The sequence below is a fragment of the Cricetulus griseus genome, chromosome 4 (genome assembly GCF_003668045.3).
Source record: "Cricetulus griseus strain 17A/GY chromosome 4, alternate assembly CriGri-PICRH-1.0, whole genome shotgun sequence".
Lineage (NCBI taxonomy): Eukaryota > Metazoa > Chordata > Mammalia > Rodentia > Cricetidae > Cricetulus > Cricetulus griseus.
The window spans coordinates 190,524,418-190,547,001 of record NC_048597.1 but is presented as its reverse complement, the minus strand read 5'-3'; the positions used below and the strand labels follow the sequence as shown (position 1 = coordinate 190,547,001).

At 39.7% G+C, this 22,584-nt stretch overlaps 1 protein-coding gene across 3 annotated transcripts in view; it reads left to right on the top strand.

The window, feature by feature from the left end:
- The window catches only part of Col12a1 (collagen type XII alpha 1 chain), a 111,639-nt gene extending 95,126 nt beyond the window's left edge, over window positions 1-16,513 (top strand). For 2 of the 3 annotated variants that reach the window (XM_027411075.2, XM_027411073.2), the window contains 12 exons: window positions 343-396; window positions 883-978; window positions 1,775-1,828; window positions 2,355-2,408; window positions 5,563-5,616; window positions 6,907-6,978; window positions 9,975-10,010; window positions 10,114-10,180; window positions 10,963-11,151; window positions 12,056-12,124; window positions 13,199-13,369; window positions 15,509-16,513. In XM_027411075.2, coding sequence (XP_027266876.1) covers window positions 343-396; window positions 883-978; window positions 1,775-1,828; window positions 2,355-2,408; window positions 5,563-5,616; window positions 6,907-6,978; window positions 9,975-10,010; window positions 10,114-10,180; window positions 10,963-11,151; window positions 12,056-12,124; window positions 13,199-13,369; window positions 15,509-15,684 — 1,092 coding nt within the window. In that variant the 3' untranslated portion in view covers window positions 15,685-16,513. Of the gene's footprint in view, window positions 1-342; window positions 397-882; window positions 979-1,774; window positions 1,829-2,354; window positions 2,409-5,562; window positions 5,617-6,906; window positions 6,979-9,974; window positions 10,011-10,113; window positions 10,181-10,962; window positions 11,152-12,055; window positions 12,125-13,198; window positions 13,370-14,320 lie in introns of all 3 variants that reach the window. The other variant, XM_027411074.2, reaches the window with a different exon arrangement.
- The last annotated feature ends 6,071 nt before the right edge of the window (window positions 16,514-22,584 follow it).

Sequence of the window (22,584 nt, the reverse complement as noted above, 5' to 3'; positions counted from 1 at the left end):
CTCAAATACATCTTTCTTTTATTCAAGTGCTGTAAGTAGAACAAGAGGAAGCAAAGAATGTGCAAAGTTTTAAAATTCTATTTTCCTGTGCATTTGTATAATACAAATTTATTACTTAGCCATGCTGGGGCTCAAACCAGAGCTTTACACATGCTAAGCAAGTGACTGGCCACAGAGCTGCATACCAGCTATGACATGGCAGTTTTACTTTAATATTTTGCAAGTAGCTTGGAAGTAGTGACCTTTTAGGGACTGCATCCTTTCTTGAAACACTATTTTTTATGTATCAATTTCTATTTTCCTTATGCTCACACCAAAATGTGTTCTGTTTATGTGTTTTAGGGAGGACCTGGTGCAAAAGGTCCCAGAGGTGAAAGAGGCATCAATGGTGCAGTTGTAAGTACATTTTAATACTCCTAATATTCATCAGTATGTTGAATTCCAGTTGTTTAAATTTCCTTGGAGGTGGTATTTGACCTTAGTTTAGTGTACCTCAGGTTACATCATTATCCTTGGTTTCAGACAAAATGAGCAAGTATTATAGATTAAATTTAATGAAATTTGAGCTCTTGGGACTCTTTGAATGTACCACATATTATATAATGCTTTTCACTTGACAAAGTCTACTTTTAATAGGACTTTTATTGAAATCTAAGTGTTCTTGTGAATTCATCGCACATTCCACTTTTTAAATGTGTAGTAACGGGAATGAAAGAGTGTCATCAGCACAGTTTTATGAAAGTATATATTTCTAGAATGTTTACGAAGATTAAGTGATGATGCTTTCAGGCTATGAAGAGAAACTTTTGAATGTTCCCACTGGAGGGAATTACATCACCTCCCTCCCTTCTCTCCCCTTTCTCTTTTCCTCATATATTTTAGGGGCCTCCAGGTCCCCGTGGAGATACAGGCCCTCCAGGCCCTCAGGGTCCTCCAGGCCCCCAGGGACCCAATGGACTCTCCATTCCAGGAGAACAGGTAAGCACAAAAGCTTACTGTAGCAAATGAAGTGTTGGGTTAACAATGTGTTTAAATGGAATGTCTTTTTTTTCTTACCTGTTTTGTTGTCTCTCCTTTCAGCTATTTTTGGTAGCAGGGTTTGTACCTAAAATCTCAGAGATGCTATGCAAGCTCTCTACTATCAATCTATATCTGCAACCCTTTGCAAACTTCCTGGTTTGAGATGGGGGTCTTGAGATCACTCTGTAGTCAGTGCAGAACTTGAACTTTTGATTCTCTTGCCTCAGTCTTCTGGGTAGCTGGGATGAAAGCTCTGAGCCACTAGGACTGGCTTATCTGCAGTATGGTCTATGTGACTCTAAATTAAAATGTTTTCCAGGAGAATGCAAGGCTAGTTAGACAGACGATTTCCTTTGATGGATGTTATTTTAGATATGTAAATGGAATATGCAATGAATAACTGTAGAAAAGTTTTCCTACTTATTTCATCTCTCAAAAACTTCCTAAAAGTAATGCATATATCACTTTTGTTAAGCTATATTCTTTCCAAATAGGTATATTACTCTATCATTATATAACAGCATCTTACAATATAAAGTAGAAATTACAGAATGGCATTTACTAGAGAAAGTGAGTGTTATTATTAATAATAATAAACTGGTTTATTCATCTGCCTTAAAACAGACCTATGTGCTTGTCTCTGAACCTTTACACTGGACGTATGAAGTGATAAAGGTGCATAAGTGACTTATTTCTTCCTTTTAAACTTAGTCTCCATAATACCTGAGAACTGTCTTCTCCCTGTCCACGCTAGGGTCGCCAGGGGATGAAAGGTGATGCGGGAGAGCCAGGGCTTCCCGGCCGGACAGTGAGTTCTCCAAATTACTCCTTTTTCCTTTACCTGTCATGTGCTGTTTGGAAAGTTGTCTTTGAGTGTTGCAAATTTGTTTGAGAGAGAGAGAAAGAGAGAGAATGAGAGAGAGACAGAGACAGAGAGAGACTATGATGGAGTTTGGTGGGTGGGTGGGTGGGTGAGATGAGAGGAGCGGTAGGAAGGGAAAAGCATGATCCAGAAAATGATGTATGAAAAAGAATTGTAATTAAAGAAGTGAAAAAGATGAAGTAGTGACAGGTTTAGCCTGTCTGTGTGCTTCACTGGACTTGATTTCTCACTCTATTCTAAGTGCTCAAGTGTGTACTGTCTAGTTCTGACATTGCCTCTGATATTGCTTTGTTGACTGATGTCTATTTGTCTGTGTTTGGCTGTGGTTTTCTGTTTCTTTATGGAGTCCCCACACTTTGTTTTTTTGAAAACATTTTGGGGAATGTTAATAATCATTTTCCACACAAACAGTATTTCACTGCATGCTAATTGTTTGCTCCCTTTTGTGCAGGGAACCCCAGGATTGCCTGGCCCCCCAGGACCAATGGGACCACCAGGAGACAGAGTAAGTTTTGGGTCACACATATGTATTAATTACAGAATCCCCATAGTCCTGTTTGCACAGTTGAAGATGTGGCGTTCACATATCTTGTGGAAGGCTTCAAAATGGTTGTCATCGGACCATCCAACATCAGAAGCATCCTGAGTTCCCTTAACAAATCGATGGGACTTTGGGGGAAGTGTTTGAAATTTTAAAAGTTGTATTAGATTCAGGTCCCAACAAATCGTTTTTAACTGATTAGAAAAACAGCCAAGAGACTTAGGGATTGCTTTAGATCCTAAAATTAAAATCTTCATCATGAGACAGATTTTATGTAAGTTGGAGAGTAGCCTTAACTTTCATGGAATTTTCCTTTTAGTTCTGAGGAACTCCCCACACCTTTAGAAGACAAGTGCCACTTCTGAGCTTGATGTTCATGCAAAGAGCTGGTATTTAGTAGGGACTTTCTCTGTGGCAGCATTCAAATTTGCCCCTGGCTTGGGGTAATAACAAGGTAGGAAAGCTGTTCCGATCTGGAACAGGTTAATTGGCAACCTAGTGAACCTGACATTTATGCTTCATTCACCAATGCCACGGAAACATTTGTTTCAATAAGAGACCAAGCATGCTTTAGTAAGAGGAATTTAGAGATGCTACAATTGCTCAAAGCCCACAAATCTTCCAGCCCTTCAGCATTTTATGGTTTAAACAACAGCGTGAGGGTTGTCTGCACTCTATCAGTCAGGCTAAACTGCGACCATCAGCTTCTCTGGAAGAGTTAGTGCTGTACCTGCTGTCAGTAACCATGTGATTTGCAAACCTTAACATCTGTAAGCAATTGCTGGTGAGGAGGTGTCACTCAGTGGGAGCAATGGTTCACCAAGATAACTCAAAATAGTGAGTGATGTGATCCCGAGCTCTGTTTCCATGCTTCTGTTTACATTTGGAAGAAAAAGACACATCAAAGAGCAAGCCCTAGACCCTGATAAGGAATTTGGAGTCTGTATTGACGCACATGTTCTTCAGCTTCTTTTGAGACTGGCACTTTGGGCAGTATTGTAAAAGCTTTATTTTCTAATGAGAACAATAGTGAGAATACAAAGGTAACATCTTAGCCTTTCCAAAACAACAACAACAACAAACTGAATACTACGGCCACTGAGAATGGGACAGTGGGCTGAACTGCTGCTGAGGGCTGGCTGTACATATATCGATCCATCCCAGTATTTGCTTCAGAAGGAGGGGGTGTGGTCCTGAGGTTGACTTCCCAGGCACAGTCAATCAGGCACCACTACTGCCATCCCTGCACCCAGAAAGATGGGGGTTGGGAGGACTTGCGTATTTCCTCTCTGAAACGCTAATTCGTTTCCACCATTGTGGCTAGTCTATTCTAGTCTCCCGGAATGAAACCGAGGGAAAGTTTTAAGAACTCATTCCCTCCTTCCACAGCGCCATCCACCTGCCTATTGCTTAAGAGGCCTGCCTCTGAGGCTAAGAGGAGGCACACAGAGGGAAAAGGACATAAGTACTTTTAGACAGTGTGAGAGGCTGTGGGTATGGGGATCTTGGTCGACAAAAGAAAGAAAGTATCAGGAACTCAGAGATGGAAGTAGGAGGAACGTGAAGCCAAGGATTAAGGTTTTTCAGGCGCAGCAGGGCATGTGACTGTCTTGGATAATTCTGAAAGGAAAAACAACAGAAGAACTCCAGGTACTTGCATCTAATAAACATATTTATATAAAAAAATGATCGTTAGTCTCTTCTAACACCATTACATGGATGAACAAAACAGCTGCCAGCTTGCAACAAGAAGGAAAACTAAAAGCTGAAGCACGGTAGTCTGCTTTCACCCCCCCCCTTCAAGGACTATTGGACTAAATCCTCCTCATCCAAAATTTAGATGTGTTCCTTCAAAGTCCCAAGCATGACTAGATTATAAAAATATGATACTTACTAAAAAAAAAAAAAGAAAAACAACGAGAAGAGGAGAACTAGGTGGCAGTTGGATATGTTTAGATGGAAGAAATGCCATTCCAACAGTCTCAGCAAAGCTACTGGAACATTTTTGTTTCTTAAGTGGCTCTCAGAAGTAATGTTGGTTTTGTATCAGATGGACTCAGAGTCTGGGTTGTGTTAAGCAGGCCTAGCTACTTCAGAAAGCAGCCTGAAAGTTCATCACTTTAAGTTTCTGAAAAGATTTTTTTTTGGAGGAGGAGATGGGATATAAGTATTTTCAAAACCCCTTTAAATGAAACTCTTTAAGTTTCTGCTGTTGTGAAGTCAGTAGACTAAGAAATATAGACACTGAATGATTACAGACAAAATAATAATTTTTTTCACATTTATTTTCAAAACAAGGCTGGCCAGAAACTCGCAGCAATCCTCCTGTCTCAGCCTCCCAAATGCTGGAATTACAGGCATGAAGCTACCATGCCTGGTAGTGATCATGCTTATTCTCTGCAGAAAATGGGACAAAAATCATTTCTGACAGAGGAATGCAGCAAACATAAACAGCAAACTGACTCAAAAGTCCTCGGCTGGCTTTCAGGGATCTGCTCTTGGGAATGAAAGCTGACTAGGTAGCAGGGTGACTCATTCCAGGCAGGTCATTTGGCACTGAACAGAGAGGACGAGCTCATCAGTGTGGACAAGAGAGCCAAAGGCAGCCCCACAGGGAGGTGCACCCTGCCCTTTCCTTGATGCTCACACTGACACAGCTTGGCTATGCTGGTGAATGGAGAGAGTTTAACGCTGGCTGTAAGGATGGGAAAACTTTCTTTGCTTCTAGGGTGTAGGGCAGTTAATACAGTGTTGCCCCTTTCAGAGAGCAGCTGTTTAGAAGACAGAGTCAATCTCCCTTTGCCCTTCTTTACACTCTTACAGAAGTCAAAACCAGAATGTGCCTTCCTAGAAACAGATTAGTTTGGCATTTAAAATGGTTTCATTTGTAACTACACAAATGAATGAGCATAGGAACTAATTATTCAGTAAAAGTGTAATGTTTCGAAATTAGTTGTTTTGACAGGTTGGTCTTCATGTTGAAAGTGTACCTACCAAACACCAAATTTACTCAATCCTTATTATCACCCTTTTGCCCCTACTGTTATATTTATCATCGTTTCACTTGTTCATGTCCATTTCCTTCCTAATCTGTGACTATGATTTCATTCTTGCACAGGGTTTCACTGGCAAAGATGGTGCAATGGGACCTAGAGGGCCACCAGGGCCACCGGTAAGAGCCGAGTGGGTTACATTGTCTCCACCTGGTCTCCAATCTCCTTTTCATTTGCTCCCATTTTGCTAGTAAGAAACCTGATTTGAGTTACCCTCCATCTGTGCTGTGGGGTGTATTGTTATATGAGCTGTTTGGTTTTGTTTTTATAAATCAAAATGCGCTAGAGAAAACATGTGTCAAAATACAGATGCTGAACCGAGTTATGTTTGAGAAATATCTCAGACTGTCTTGGCCACTAGCTGGTTAGTCTCATGATTTTCCTCTTTATTGAGTGATTATGTTCAGGACCTCAGTGGTTCCCTCCTGAATCTAGAGTTTGTAACATTTACATGTTAAGGACTTTATTAATGAGCAATCATCAATCATTCTGGGGAAGTAGATTTTATCTGCAACTTAAACAAAGGGTCTTCTTATGATTTGTGAAGAAGATACTGAAGATAGGAGATTCTGAAATTTCTTAGATTAGACCTACCCCCAGTGGCTGTGCCCCTGTCTTTATGGCAGGATTCGGAGATTCCAGAACATATGCTTAAACAATTCTATTATTTATATTTTATACATGTTTTTAGGTTTAAATATTAAACCTAAGTATTTACTGCAGAGCTCATCTTTTTGCATAAATTGAAAGAGAACTATTTTATAAAATGTTATTCCATTTAACAGAAATGGTAGGCTTTAGAATACCATTATATTATAAATAGATATATGGCAGAAATGCTTGAAAGTTGACTTAAAAGCAACAGGGAGAAATTCTTGTGGTTTCGCTGGGGTGCAGAGTGCTGATGGGATGGAGAGACTTGGAGTCTGGTGAATGTCCCTGAGGAAGAAGTGATTTTAGACTCCTTTATAGACTCCAGAAGTGTGGCCAAACTGTGATAAACCCAGCCACCTTTTTAATTCCCCTCTAGCCAAAGTTTCCAACCCTGTCTTTTGGGGCTTTTAGTTTAGTTTTTTTTGTTTGTTTGTTTCAGAAATAAACTAAAGAAATAGGAGTTTCTTTCTGTAAATATGCTTTTGGGATTGTAGTCTAGAAATTATGTAGCTGGTTATACGTGTGCACGTATTTTTCCATTGCTCTCAGACTGAGATTCTTTTCCATTGGTCTCAGACTGAGATTCCCAGACCCCCCCACCCCACGTTACTTCAAAATGTGACTGTCCTCTTCTTTATCGTGTAATGATATTCTGCTTCTTTTACAAGTTTTTAAACCTGGCTGCAGATCTTTAATTACTGTGGCTAGGATTTTGCCCTCGTCATAACCTTCCCTTTCTTGGTCTGTGACTGTAGGGAACCCCAGGCTCTCCAGGAGTCACAGGGCCAAGTGGGAAACCAGGAAAACCTGGAGACCACGGCAGACCAGTAAGTAGATGCCTTGCATGTCTACTGACTTCCATTCTCTTGTGGACAAAGATAATGAGAACTCCAAGGCTTGTTCATAGTTAGGTTATCTCAGTCATAAACGTGTTTGGAGCCTGTGCTGAAACAACGATAAACCCCTGGATATGACTTGGGAATAGTTCTAAAGGCTTTCCACCCCTGCTGGTTTGCTATAATTTCCTGGGATGAAAATTGTGGTCCTTGGGTTTCTTTAAAAGGAGGAAGGGATTACGAGCCAAGACACATATTTCTGCACTGTATAAACACTCAGAGCTTCAGAGCTGGGTCAGCAAAATCATTCTTTTTTATTTATAAATGGTATGCTGTTTAAGACATAAAAATACATGATCAGAGTGCAGGGTGGCTACCTCCTCAGTCTAGGAGTGTTAACCCTTTGGCAGACAGCACCATCCAGCTGCACAACTTGTTTCTTGCTCCATAGCTGATGATGCTAGAGCATCAGACCAGTGTTAAAAAATTTTATTGGGGCCTGAGGAGATGGCTTAGTGGGTAAAAATGCTATCTATGCAAGCGTAAGTATCTAACTTTGAATCTCCAGAACACTTAACAAAAGCTGGACACGTTGTGTGGGTATCTGCTATCCTCATGTTCCCACAGAGAGATGAGAGGAAGAAACGGGAGAACCCCTGGAAGTGTTTGGGCAAGGTGCTGGCATTCACAGTGGAAAAAAAGCAAAGAGACTTGTTTCAAATAATGTGGAAGTTGAGGATGAACACGCAAGGCTGTCCTCAGACCCCAACATGTGTGCAATGGCACACACACACTTACATATGTATACTCAAATGCCCTCAGCACACATGTGCACATGCAAACAGAGTTATTTACTAGGCTGAGTGGTGTAGTGCTTGCCTACAATGTGCAAGGCTGTGGGTTCAACACTTAGTACAAACAAATAAATAAGAAGCCAAACTTAAGTTAGTCATTTTAATTTTTGTAATGCAGTCCTCTCTCAATTTATATCTGATTTAGCTTTGTCTCATTCCTATGTTTAGTTAGAAATAATGCAATAGCATTATACCTATCATGTACTTTCAAATTAGTACCTTCCAGCTGAATTTGGAGTTTCAAAAATACTCACAAATATTTGAAAGTGACTATTGAGCTTCATACTCTTCATGGTTAATTTTGCATTAGTTATGAAGCAAGGGTATTGTTAATTTATGCAAGCAGAGGCTCAAAAATTTCCATGGCTTTTACTTGAGATGTGATTGCCAGAAACTGGTAGTAAAGCTGCTTCTACAAGATCATGGACAACATGACAGGGAAACTATTCCCATGAACTCTTAATAATATGATTGTCTAAACAAGACTGCATAATGACAACCCTAGTTGACATGCCAACTTGTATGGGGAGATACCACAAGGCCTCACCCATAGATGGAGAACTAAAGGCAGTTAATATCTGCTGAGAGAGGGGAACTTAGTTTTCTTTAGAGATGAGATCCTGATAAGTTATCTAGTCCCAAGTGGTCATCCCTAAATTAACTCAGTAGGGTGTGTGTGTGTGTGTGTGTGTGTATGTGTGTGTGTGTGTGTGTGTAATAATTGAGAGGGGGATACATGAAAGGAGTTAGTGGGAGCTGGAAGGGTAGTTATGACATACATGTGGTACTCATGTATCAATTTCTCAAAAACTTTAAACAAGTAATATAGAGTAGAAATAAATTGAAAAAGTAAATCAAAAACATTTTGAAAGTGCAAGAGCTAAAAAATAATAACTACAGTTTGCACAAAGCTCAATATTCAATATTAGTATTCCCACAAAAATGTAATACTTTTGTCAATGAGAAAGCCAAGCACAAGTTTTTCTTACAATAATTATAATTCACTATGCATTTATTTGGACCTCATGACTCAAAGCAAAGAAGTAAGACCACCTAATTTTTTTAAAAAAATACTATTCTGGCATCTGTATTGAGAATAGGCTATTAAGAGCAAAAGCAGAAAGTATGGAGGTCAATTAAGAGGATATTGGAATGGTTATACTAAGCCTTGATTTGAACTACAGTGGTTTCCATGGGAGCAGTACAAGTTGGTTTGGCTGGAATAATATCCCAACATCAGATTTGTCAATGACTTGAATGTCCCCTCTGTTGGCAGTTTGAAAAGATACAACTGAAAGATAGGAAGTTCCTGTCTTCAAAGGATCTCTTCTGGACAGGGAGGGGCTTCTGACTATGATAAAGATTATGTGGTTGTTTGGATGTGAGACCAATTAAGAAGGGGGAGCAATTGTTTTCTCTTTTACCCGATGCACAAAGATTAACTGAAGGAAGAATGAACTACATCTTTATCTAGGGAGCTGACAGAAAGCCCACTAGCTCTTACCGGAAGTGAATGGCTGTCACACTTTTTGGTATCTCACAATAAGCAGCTGAGCCAAGCAACCACAGTAACTTAAAGTGTGATAGTTCAAGTGTTCAAGTGAAGTTTGAGTTCAAGTGCAAATATTGAAGTTGATAGCCTATGTGGTGAATGGTAACATGGACTTTGTAATTGTTGGAAAACTCACATCTGAACAAGGCTTTGGAACGCACCTATTTGCTGGGTGATTAGATCACTTTTACAGAAAAGAAAAATTTTAGTGGCATGGTTCTCAGTGTGATGCACCATTTTGTTGGCTCATCGGGCAATAGACTCTGCCCTCTCTGTTGTCATTCCTGTCCATGCATCATTTTAGAGCAGTGGTTCTCAACCTTTCTAATTCTGTGCCATTTTAACACAGTTCCTCATATTGTGGTGATCCCCAACCACAAAATTATTTTCATTGCTGTTTCTTAAAAGTAATTTTGCTACTGTTATGAATCATAATGTAAATATCTGCATTTTCTGATGTTCTTAGGTGACCCCTGTGAAAGGGTCATTTGACTCCCATAGGGGTCGTGAGACACAGATAGAGAACTGCTGTTTTAGACCAAATCTTCCTGTTTCTAAAGTATGAAATTCCTGTGTTTTAGGGTCAATCTGGGTTAAAAGGAGAAAAAGGTGATAGGGTATGTATTTCTTAAAATTTGACTTAATTTTATTTCAAGCATTAAATGTTGACATTGAAATTATAGAAGTAATATTTTAACTTTTTAAAATTTAATTACCCAGGGAGACATTGCTTCTCAGAACATGATGCGAGCAGTTGCAAGACAAGTCTGCGAACAGCTAATAAGTGGTAATTTATTGTTTAGCATTTGAGTCTGTAAACACTAATAAGTGGTAATTTATTGTTTAGCATTTGAGTCTGTAAACAACTACTAAGTGGTAATTTATTGTTTACCATTTGAATGGCTTTGAAAATAATCCTGGGAAAAATACAGAACTTGAGTCACAGAGTTGACTTCAGATGTTTCAAACTCATACAGGCTAGCTGTGAACTCAGGGCTCTCCCTCTGAAGTTTTAGTCAGTGCTTCTCACAGCATAATCCTGAGGAACACATCCCTTAATATTGCCTAATTTGTTGTTAGAAATGAGAGTTCCTTGACCTTGTTCTAAGCCCAGTGAATTATTGTGCCTAGAAATGAGGCCCAGAAATAAATACATTTTTCAATGTACACTCACAAAAGTTCTCATGTGTGCTAAAACCTGGGCGTCATTGCCTTACGTACCTAGAAAAATGACACGATGTCCTAATTTCAAAACGGTTCTCTTTCGAGTGACATCATTCAGCACACTGAAAGGCTGTGTGTCTCAGAGTTTCATCCCACTTTGATAACTCTTATATTCACAGTAAAGCTTATGGTTTTGCGTTGAGCACTTTGTGAAAATGGCCATTGATCAATGGTCATTTTATACTGGGTGGCTGATGTATCTCATTTTTATTGTCGGTACTAATTAGAACACATCCTGGAGAGAAGGAAGAAGGTTGGTTTCCTTAGATGCATAGAGAAAGTTTCACTTCCCAGTCTCGCCCCTCCCTTCCTGGGTTTCTTTCTGACAAGTCTTTCTATTTACAGGTCAAATGAGCAGATTCAATCAGATGCTGAATCAGATTCCAAATGACTACCACTCAAATCGCAACCAACCTGGCCCACCAGGGCCCCCAGGGCCCCCTGGCAGTGCTGGAGCCAGAGGAGAACCAGGGCCTGGGGGGCGACCAGGATTTCCTGGCACACCAGGGATGCAGGGACCCCCTGGTGAACGAGGTGGGTCTTTCTGGCTTTACACAGAAATAACGGAAGAGCCTGCATGTGCCGGAATTGGGGCAGGTTGAAAGCATTCAGAAGGTAGCGTTTGGCACACTTCAGTGTTATTTGGACAGTCCAGACAAGCTGTCTGGGAGCCACCTCTCCCTTTAGTAATTTGCAGGTCACAGGGCTGTACCCTGGTTATAGGGGTGTGAGAAAGCACATGCTGTTTTCAGCAGGTCTCAGTAGAGGCATTTCTATCCATTGGCTTTTCTTGTGGCTCTGGTGGGAAGTATTGTCTTGGCAGAAGTTCTCAGGCCTCACATCTGACTAAGTGTTGTGACTGTGGCAAGAACAGAGCAGCGACCAAGGACATTAAGCTGCCCAATGGTTTAGGTCCAAATTCTTTCTATTCCTTCATTCAAGGCCTGGCACTGGTTCTAGGATATTTGTTTGACTTTAATTTCATGGTAGATAAATGAAATTGAAAGGGGGGGAGAGAAAAATGTTTTCTTTTTTTCTGCTTCCAGATGTTTCAAGACAGTGAACGCCAGTTTAAGAGTTACATAACCTGCTATCTGACAGTGTTAATGCGGTGCACACACAGCTCCTAAAGTCTACCTGAAGGGCCTTCTCTAAGATCTCTGTTTTTAATTACTGTTTGACAATATATTAGGAATATTTGCATCCTTCAAATAATTCCCCTCTGACTTTCAGCCAGATTTGTTTCTTGGCCATGAATCTGGAATTACACAAATGTCTAGAAAGAATTTGGCTTAAGGAGTGAACTTCTGGGAAAAATTAGGTTCTGTTTTCACTACGGAAATGAGTTACTTGAATTATTATTATTTAAGATGAAAAATCATGTTTCCAGATAAAATTTTCCCATGCTTTTCTTTTCTCTTTTTTCTTCTTTTTGTAGGTTTGCCTGGAGAGAAAGGTGAAAGGGGCATTGGTTCTGTAGGACCCCGAGGGCCACCGGGACCTCCAGGTAGGTTTGTTAGGACATCAGATTGGGAAAGCCAATATGGTGGCCTTTAGCAAGAAGTTGGGTTTGGATGTTCCCTTTGTTGAAGAATGTGCTCTGTCAGGTGTTTGTCGCAGCTTCAGTATCTGAAGGCATGACTGTCTGTGACCTAAAGAAGGGTGACTTTCTTTTATAGGGACTTTCTGTGTGGTGTTTGTTGTTGTTGTTTTGTTTTTGTTTGCTTTATACCCTCCAAATACTGTTGTTTTTTCTAGTATTCCTCAATATGGAATTATTGGAGTGTGAAAATGGAAAGACTTGACACAAATTTTCATTTACATTTCCTCATGTTTTAAGGAAACTACAGCTATCCAGTTGTTTTGATGATGTTGAAAATGAATTTTTTCTTTTATTTAAAGATTAAAAAAATCCTGTCTGTCTAAATATGTCTAAATATCGATTTGTCTATCATCTAATTATTTGTGTGTGTATTCCAGGGTGTATGTATTGGTGCTAGAGAACAACTTGAAGGATTTGGTTCTATTTTTCCACCATATGTGTTCTGGGGATTGAATTGTGTTTTTAGGCTTGGCAGCAAGCACTTTTACTTCCCAAGTCATCTTGTTACCCTACACTTATCTTCTCTTTATGAGGTTTCTGGATCTTTGCATCCAAGACCAGCCCTGTGGTTAAATCTTTATATTTACATTAATCATAACTAAGTACCACTTTATCCAGAAAGATGTTACTTGCTTCATATATACTGGAGATGTGGACTAGATACTCACTTGGCTTCCTGATGCAACCATTCCAGGCATCCTTGTCCTGGTGTGAATGGGAGCAAACAAGAGACTTCACAGATAATTTTAGCTTGGCTTAATTCTTGCTAAACCAGTCTTCCTTAAATGAAATTCTACAGTAGAGGATTGCTGACATTATTTCATCACAAGAAAGTTCTTTGGTTCAGACTGGGAATTTCTTACAGACTTGTTTTCTTATCATGCCCTAGTGAATGGTATTTTAATTTCAAGTTAGTGGAGATGTCAGTCACTTGAGTATTGGAGACTGCCTCAGGTGTTTGTTTCATCTTCATACTAGGTCCACAAGGAGAATCCAGAACGGGCCCACCAGGGTCTACAGGTTCAAGAGGCCCCCCTGGTCCTCCTGGTCGTCCTGGAAACTCAGGTATCCGGGGACCCCCAGGTCCTCCTGGATATTGTGATTCATCCCAGTGTGCCAGCATCCCATACAATGGGCAAGGCTATCCAGGTATGTCTTAGCCATCATAAGAACCTCAATTCCTCATAAATAAAGAGCCTTAGGATTGAAGGAAGGCAGAGTTAAGGATTTTGTGGAGATGTCAACTTTTTCCAGTTGTGCATTTTAGTGTGCTACAGTATTGTTGTCTTTGAAAGCACAAAACACCTTCCACTATTAGGATTTAAGTAATCACTTTACCTTGCTACATTTCTGGATTTATTAAACCACATCATAAACCTCTCTGAACCTTTCCTGGGAGTTAAATAAATGCTACCAGTTCATGACTTTTTTTAACCTAAAGGAATAGAGAGATAAACAAAAAATAAATACAGTTATAAAATGCATAAAGTATATATGGAAAATATTTTGGGAATCTAATTTACATGGGATAGCATAGTACAGATAACTGAAATAATTCACCATCTTGCACCAGCCATGGAATTGATGCTTATCAAATATGGAACTTAATACTCTTCTCGGGTTGTTAATGAAATCCTAGTGTTCCCCAGTTGTAGGTAGCAGAAGTCTCTTGTGCCTGACATTGGGGGATGTGAGGTTTGGGAGGTATGTTGGTCTGGTGACTTTTCATTAGTGCATCCTCATGCATCTTGCAAGTTTAAAAAACGATACTGCTATTTGATATGGTATGCTACTAGCAAATAGTGCATGAGTAGTTGAATATCTAAATATCTATATATCTATATATTTATGTGTCTAATTTTATATGATCAAAAATTATAACAAATTCAAATGCATAGCCCCATGTAATGCACTCATAAGATTATAATTTAATTTTTTGTAAAAACAAGTTTAAATTATTACTGCCTCATGGCGTGTGTGAGCTGAAAATATATGGATATATACATATACTTTAACATTTACCTAGATGGATGTGTATATATATATATAGTTTGCATAGTAATTCGACTTTTAAAAACTATCATCTTTGACCTGTTTCAGGTTCCGGCTAACACATTTTCTAAGTCTCCAGTGCTGCTTACAGTTTGAATACATGAAAACCCCGTTTCTGAGATGTTTGCGCACGTGCTTATTAGAAAATGAGTCTGTATGGAAATCTCACCGCAGATATGGTTAACGAACTGGGTCGGCATCACACAGGAGGGTGGAGACTCGATACTAACTCGAATGATACAAAAACAGTGGTGTCAGCCCGATGCTTTTCAGCAGTAATGTAGAAAACCATCTTTTAAAAAGTGCAAACACAGTCGTGAGGAGCCTCGGCTGTGAAGGACATGCCTAATAAGCTACTAACCAGCAGAGATACGCCATGTCCCAAAAGACAATTAACCTGGTCGAAGAGAAATGTCCTATGTAAATAATAAACTAATTGTGGCTTTGTACATGACCTGGATGGGAACCTATCCACTAAAAAGTTTTGTAACAACTCAGCAGTCTGCTTCTGCACCAAAGCCTGCTGGCTGCTTGCTCTCTGCAGTAATAACAGTGAATGGATCTGCTCCCCTCTTGCTTGCCAGCAGTGTGTCTGAGTTCGGTGCATGCGTGAGTTCAGGGCATGTGACTTCTCAGTATTCCTGTGTGTACTCTCATTTTGATTTTCTAACTGCAATTTTTCAAACCTAAGTTAAAAAAAAAAATCACCATTCCTTCCTGTTTGGATGTGGTCACAGGTGTTTCTCACCCATTGGCTGTAACTCTGTCTGTGTGAGACACAGCTACAGGAGACAGTGGACTGTGTATATGTTTACCCTGGTGACAGCTCCTTTCCACCTGAGTTCAGTTTCTAGACACCAGTACTCTTCATGTGCTCAGCTCTCTGAGCTGTTCTTTGACGTGAGGAGTTTGAAGTCATGAACAGTTATTTAGGGATTTGCCAGAAATCCTACCTAAGTGACAGTTGTTTACAGTTCTCGGCCCAATTTCTGATCCTTCCCAGGTTTTGTCCATTGATTGTATTTGCTGCTGGGTCTTTGAAGGTGTGCCCCGCCCACTTTGATTACCAAATTCTCTCCGCACATGTGCACATGGAAATAATTGAACCACTGTAACACATCTATTTATGGTTGTGAGATTAAGACTGGAGTGCCGTCACCTCAGGTGACGACTTAACCTTTGCTGTGCATATGTACCTTCCAAGTCATGCCATAACTGTAATGTTGAATCGGACAGAGCCTTATGTGCCCGAGGGTGGGGCGTACCTGCCTGATCGTGAGCCCTTCATCGTGCCTGTGGAGCCTGAGAGGACAGCAGAATACGAGGAGGACTACGGTGCAGACGAGCCTGAACGGGAGCACCCTGACCACATGCGTTGGCGGCGCGCCCTGCGCCCAGGCCCTGGGCAGTGAACCTGAGACGGCAGGGTCATCGAGGTGGGAGGTGCTGGGATTCTCATTCACAGGTCAGGCAGGGCAGCATACATCTTTTATGTGATGTTTTCTCCGCGTTGCTTCATCCACAAATACTCTTTTCTGACTGTAGGGAACCTTGTTTCTCCAGGCAGCCTAGCTCGCACCAGTCTGTAGACATCCACACCGTTGCTGTTCAAACGCTTGCAACAACACATGCTGTTCACAGAAGCTGCAAGGAGAGAACACGCCCAGGGTGGGCTGTGGCAGCCAAACTTCTAGGTTAAACAGAAAGCCCTGGAAATCAGAGCAGCTATGTATTCGGAAAGAGCCTTAATATTTCCTACTACTAATCTGCGATCCAATCACATCCCATTTCCAGTAATTTCTCTCCTAAAATCAAAATGGAGGGGAGCACCAGCTCACTTCAGTGTTTCCCCCTTTTTCCTTCCTCCTGTTATGCATTAGGGCGCAGAATCTCAAGTTTCTTAACAACCACAGACCTTCTGCCACGTAGCTGAAGTTGTTGTATCAGCTGGATACTGTTCCATATCGCCATAGACGTCCTTGTTTTGACACACTAACATTTATGCCAAATTGCAGATAATTCTGCAGAAATGGAATTGCATGTTTGTGTTGTATATTTAGAATGAACTTTTTTTTGCAGAACATGTTTCTTAGTTATCAAAGCAGTTGGAAATGTCTTCAAGACTATGAACATAGAATTGCTGCTTTTATATTTTAACTGCAGATTGTGAATTTCACTGCCTTATATTATTTATTTCTGAAACAAAAGAGGCATTTTTCAATAAAACTACTGAAAATTTGACACTGCATATTCGTTTTCTTTGAAGGGCCTTGTGGAATGCTCAAGTGGTCGTTACAACAAATAAATTCATATCCTTGGATACGGTTACAAATCTTACTAATACTTTTAAATTATGCTAAATAACTTTAGGTTTTTTTTAATGCTATGGTGAAGTCATTGAAGAGAGTGGTGAGAGCCTTAAAAAATCCGACAGATTCCAAAGGTTTTATTAGGAATGTAGAGGATGTGTGGGCTGGTGGAAAATAATGAGGTATCCTAGGAGACCCCAAACAACCAAATAATCTACAACCCACACGATTTTGTATGCATTTCATTACTTTCTTATACTTTGCCCAATAGCAAATTTAATTGAGAAGAGGAAAATTCCTTAATGGAAAAATTTAATTTAGGTAAACTCTTCTTTTCCACTTAAAAAATGCAATAAAAGCATCGTAAACATCAAAGAAAACGATGTAAATGTCTTTTTTTTTTTTTTAATCAACGTCAATTGAAAATCAAGGGGCAGCGGAAGAGTTTCTCATGGGGCAAAACATGAACTGAATTCTCCTTGGAGTTCAAGATGGAAAAGCATAGATGATTCGTTAATGGATGTCAGTTAAGAGGCCTCAAGTAGATTGGTAACTCGTAGCATTTGTCTCTTGGTCTCAACTTTTCACTCACATTTTAAAGACAAAGGAGAACACAGAGGTTCTCTCAGTTCTGCTCTTTCACTAAGCTGCAGGAAGAACTCAACTTTGCTACTAGTTTCAGAAGAGGACTGAAGCCCCTCCTCTTACTTTGTAGGCAGATGCTTCCTTGCCGCTCCCCCAGTCCCTTAACGCTTATTCTCTAGGTAGGAGCTTTCAAACCTCCAAGATCCGCCAAGGTATAGTTTCTGATTCATTTGTGGTTTGGATGCTCCCAGAGGAGCCCTTGTATTAGAAGTCTGAAGATGGGTCCCCATGTCACTGACTCAGTGGGGTCACAGTCACATGCATTTGAAGCTCAAAGTAACGATTTGCCCAGATGTGGGTTTGTTTCATGATGTTTGTAATGTATTGGTTCACCACTACTTTCTAGTTTGCTCTGGAATCAAGGGCTGGGGCCAAACCACTCCTGAACAAAGAATTAGTAAGGAGTTAGGATATATGCGATTTTTTAATTGAAAATAATTTTTCCATATAATTCTGACACATTCGATTTTTACTTTCATAGCATATTTCATTATTAGCTGTGCATACACCCAGTAAACTTCGAAGAGAAGAGATGATGTAGTCTGGTTGTAAATGGTGACAAAATCCCAGAAAAGTCACATATACAGGTGCGGGTTTATTTATTTTAAACTTTCTTGGACAAGAATGCAGTACAACTCAAAAGACATTCTTAGTAATGTTTCAATATGAGAACGTTGTAACATCCATTGATGTCTACTTCGTATTTGAAGGGGAGGCTCCAACTTCAGGAAAACAGCCTGCGATTTCTATGGCTGCAGGAAATTACTTCTAGTGAGGGCTACAGCAGGAAAACAGCATCCACACAGGCCCCAATTCCCAAACATTTCATGTAGAATATTTTGTATAATAGAATTAACAATTTAACAAGTGTAAAAGTAGGTTGCACATATATTTTCTTAAATATGTGAGCTTTCAAGCATTCATTTAGGTCTCTAAAAATCATGCTCATTACCTCATGTTATTTTCCATACAAATGAAGTCATTGAAATTTCACTAAACATTTACTATCCATTGGACTTCATTAAATACATATGAGCCTTTATCTCTTGTTTTTATTTTAGTTTCTTCATCAATAAAAAGGGTTTGGACTCAACAGTTATAAAGTGATATAAGTGCTTCATGAAAACTAATCACAATTTACAAAGAATTGCTGTGGTTAGCCTGCTGTGTTCAAGGAGATTGTAAACACAAAGCAATACTGACTTCTAGGTTACTTAGGGTTTAATGTGGATATCTGCCCAAGCAAATACTCATTAGCCTTTGCCTTCTTAGATCAGGCTGTTCAAGGCTGGGAACAGAACCGCAGTCCTTTCTTTTTTTCAGAAGGACTTGTACTCCCTGCCTTCAACTCTGATGTCTAGCCCAGTTCCATGTCAATGTTCAATTGTACACTCCTCAGGACAGGCAATCAAATGCTGTGTGTGTGTGTGTGTGTGTGTGTGTGTGTGTGTGTGTGTGTGTGCTTCTGACTCTTTTTTTTAAGAGTAAGAAAGAATATGAAGCTGGATGGGTAGAGAGAGGATCTGAGAGGAATTGCTGAAAAGGAAATAAAATGTAAAAATGTTTCCCACATACCTCAAACTTAACACATTTATTAGGATTAGGTTCTACTATAACAGAAAGCTTCAAAATAAGTGGTTTTTAATAAGAAATTCCCTGGAGCCCAGACATGCAATCTCAGCTATTTGGAAAACTTTTGTAGGGAGATTACAAGTTCAAGCCAGTCTGGGAAACTCTATGAGACCCTGCCAATGACTCTAGCTTGTGTCAAGTTGATAAAACACTAATCAGGACAATTATCCTTCTTAATTTGACACACTAATACATTACTACTAAGCTGCAACCTTTCCTTGCTAATCCCTAGGACCAAAAATTAGCATCAACATCTCAATATAAAACATTCTGTTTTAAAAGTTTTAAAAGTAGTCGCTTTAAAATATTTGATGATCCCCATGGAAGGCTTCAACCTCTCTGGGGAATGAATGGGGGCTGGATGGGGGCTTTGTGGGGGTCATGGGAGGATGGGAAAGGGAACTAGGATTGATATGTAAAATAAGATTGTTTCTAATTTAAATAAAAATTTATATATAAAAAATATCCTGTCTATGTAAAACTCCAAAATCGCTGTAAAACTCCAAATTTGGGAGAAACAGCTAAAATTAAGGTCATTTGTTGGGATAGTATGCAAAGCTTTCCCAAATATACATACATACATACATACATACATACATACATACATACATACATTGAAGGAAATCTAAATGTAGTCTCCAAATAATGGGGGATACAGAATCCCCACTGATTATTTCTTGTCACCAAATGAAGCTTCAAGTACCAGGATTGGGTTACTTCTAATTGAGTTATTGACCAAAGGGATCCCACAGGAACCCCCAAGCCACTCAGGCTATTGCCAAGAGTATAGGTTGCTTTCCATAAACTGACTGGCAAGGCTCCATTGCTGCAGACAACTCATCAAACATCAAAAAGTCTGGCTGGTGCCTACATAGAGCGTTCACCCCTACATTCTGGCATCTGTGGTACAGAAAGGTATGACACATTTTACCAAAGGGGAAACATAAACATCAAGCCAACCACAGACTTTTTGATTTACAATGGTATCCTGTTTGCAAGATATGCTAGGGCAATGGTTGTACAAAGCTTATAGGAGAGACCAACCAATTTGATTTGACTTAAGATTTGACTACTACATGAGATAGAACCTATACCCAACACTGCTTTGGTGACCAAGGATCAGAGACGAGACAGCACATACACTTAGGATAAATTTCAATACTACTGGTCTAAACAAACAAACAAACAACAAACAGTATAGTGTTGTGGAGTTTGTGAACCTTGGCGAAAGATTGTAGATTCAATGCATTTATAATTTAAAAAAATGTATTGAATAGCTGCTATCAGGACAAAATTCCCTGAACCAAACTTGGGATTGCCATGAAGAAGGGGTATAGGGAAGGGTAATTTAAAGACAAAACCACAAGAAGACCTTGAATATTTGCAAGCAAGCAAAAATTAGTCTGTTTTGACAGTTTTAGTAGCAATTTAAAACAATAACAGAACAGACTTCTCAAAGAGAACAACTCAAAACTTAACAGACAACTCTGTTATAAACAGTTTCTGTATATCTACATAAGCAAGTTACAGAAGCCAAAAAAGCAGTTAGACAAATGATAACAAGTAGATATTCACAACTGTACATTTTTGGGTGGGGGCGGGGGTCACCTAGTCAGGTTTCTGGAGATTTACCTTCCAGGGACAGGAGTCAGAGACAAACATATAGTGGGTACCAAGATAGATGTGGAGCATAAAATGGTGTTTCATTAGCCATTACTGTAGCTATAAAGTGATTCCTAATGACTCATTCCGCTACACTCATAGAATAGTACCTTACTCAGCCACTCATTAGGAGCTTCCTCCTGCAGCAAACGGGAACTAACAGAGGCCTACAGCCAGGTATGTTGGAGTGAGAGAGCTTGGAGCACTCAGCTTTAAATGGGATGTCTCTATCAAATTCCTTTCTTCAGGGTTCAGGGAACCCTGCAGAAGAGGAAGTAGAAAGAGTGTAAGAGCCAGAGGGGATGGAAGACACTGAAACAAACAAACAAACACAAAGAACCCCAAAAAACCAAAACCAAACCAAACCAAACCAAAACAATACAAAACAAAACCCCCACCACCAAAAAAAAAAAAAAAACAAAACCAAAAACAAAGCTCCCTAAATCAGTGTGATTGGCAGAGATCGATGCAGCATGCACAGATCCTGCCCAGGTTTGCACCAGGTTCTCTGCATATGTCTGATAGCTTCCAGTTTAGTGTTTTATGGGATCCTATAATGTTTGAATGCGTGGGTCTCTGATTCTTGTGCCTTCTCTTGGGCTCCTTTCCTTCTGTTTGTTTGTCTTGTCCAATGCTGATGTGATGGTATTTATTTTATCATATGTTCTACTTTGTTATATATTATTATTATTCCTTAGAAGTCTGTGTGTTTTCTAATGAGGGACAGAAATAGAGTGGCTCTGGATAGGAGGGGATGTGGGAAGGAATTGGGGAACTGTAATTAAGATATATTATTTGGGAAAAGTCTATTTTCAATAAAAGGAAAAAATCTGAAAAAAACTTCTACTAAGTAACTTAAACATAGCCTATGGCTAACCAAAATATGATTCTGCACCAGTAGAACAATATAATGAATTAAATAAAAAATTGACACACATTAAAAAACCCCAAACTCCAAAGTATCTATAAAATATCTAGTCTATCAACTGTAGGCTTCAAATTTAAATTCAAAATTCAACAGGGTAAACACTTCAGTGCTTAACATCTGGTACCCACCCATGGTCCCTGGGTTCCACAGGGCATTGGCAGCTCCATTTCTCTGGCTCTGTCACCTGAAGCACATAGAGGTTACTTCCAGGCTCAGGCCAATGGCACTCTATAGATGTTGCTGTATTTTGTTGTCATCCAATAGTATTGGATTCCAAAGTTCTTGTGTCTTTGTTGCATCTGGGTTCTGCTTTCACCAGTAGACTCTCCTGACTTCTCTTCGGGGACTCTGACCCTGTTCCACGGTGCAGGACATCAACTTCTCTCCCTGACCCTTTCAATTCTGTAGTTTCTACTGCAACTGAGACTGCACCTTCTTCTATGACTTCTCATAGTCTCTCATGTGCCAAGTCTCAATTGCTGTCCATGATCTTGAATACTTCTAAAAGTACTACAACCAGGGAAACTCTTACACGATACCAGGTCTGGTTGCCAGCACAAGGCACAGCCTTGGCCCCCTTTGGACCATAGCTTCTGTGTGCTGACTCAGAGGGAAAACTTTTTGGAAGATTTTGTCTCAGTGATGCTGATTTCTTCTTTTTGTTTTAAAAATAGTTGATTCTTTTCATTAAAAAAATTTCATATAATCTATTTGGATCACATTCTCTCTCTTTCCCTGACTCGACTCTTTCCTGTCCCTTTCCACCTCCCTAGTCACCAACTTCATGCTCTCTCTCTTTTATTCTCTCAATAAAGGGCAAAAACACAAAATCAAAACACACTAAAACCAAAACCCAAATTCAAATAAGATTAAAAAAAAAAACCCAACACAAATCATTCATAAGATGGACAAACTGATTTTCCCTTTCCCAGGAGGTATCAATTACAAAAGGCTTCTTGGTGAGGGTAGGACCTTTTGTCCATTGTCTATGCTCACACTTAGTATGCTTTCAACCTGTGCAGGTCTTGTGTATTCTGTCACAGTGTCTCTGAGTTTCATGTGTGTGTCATTTTACTTCTGTATGGCCGTTTCCTTGGGGGATATCTACCAACTCTTGCTCATACAATCTTTCCACA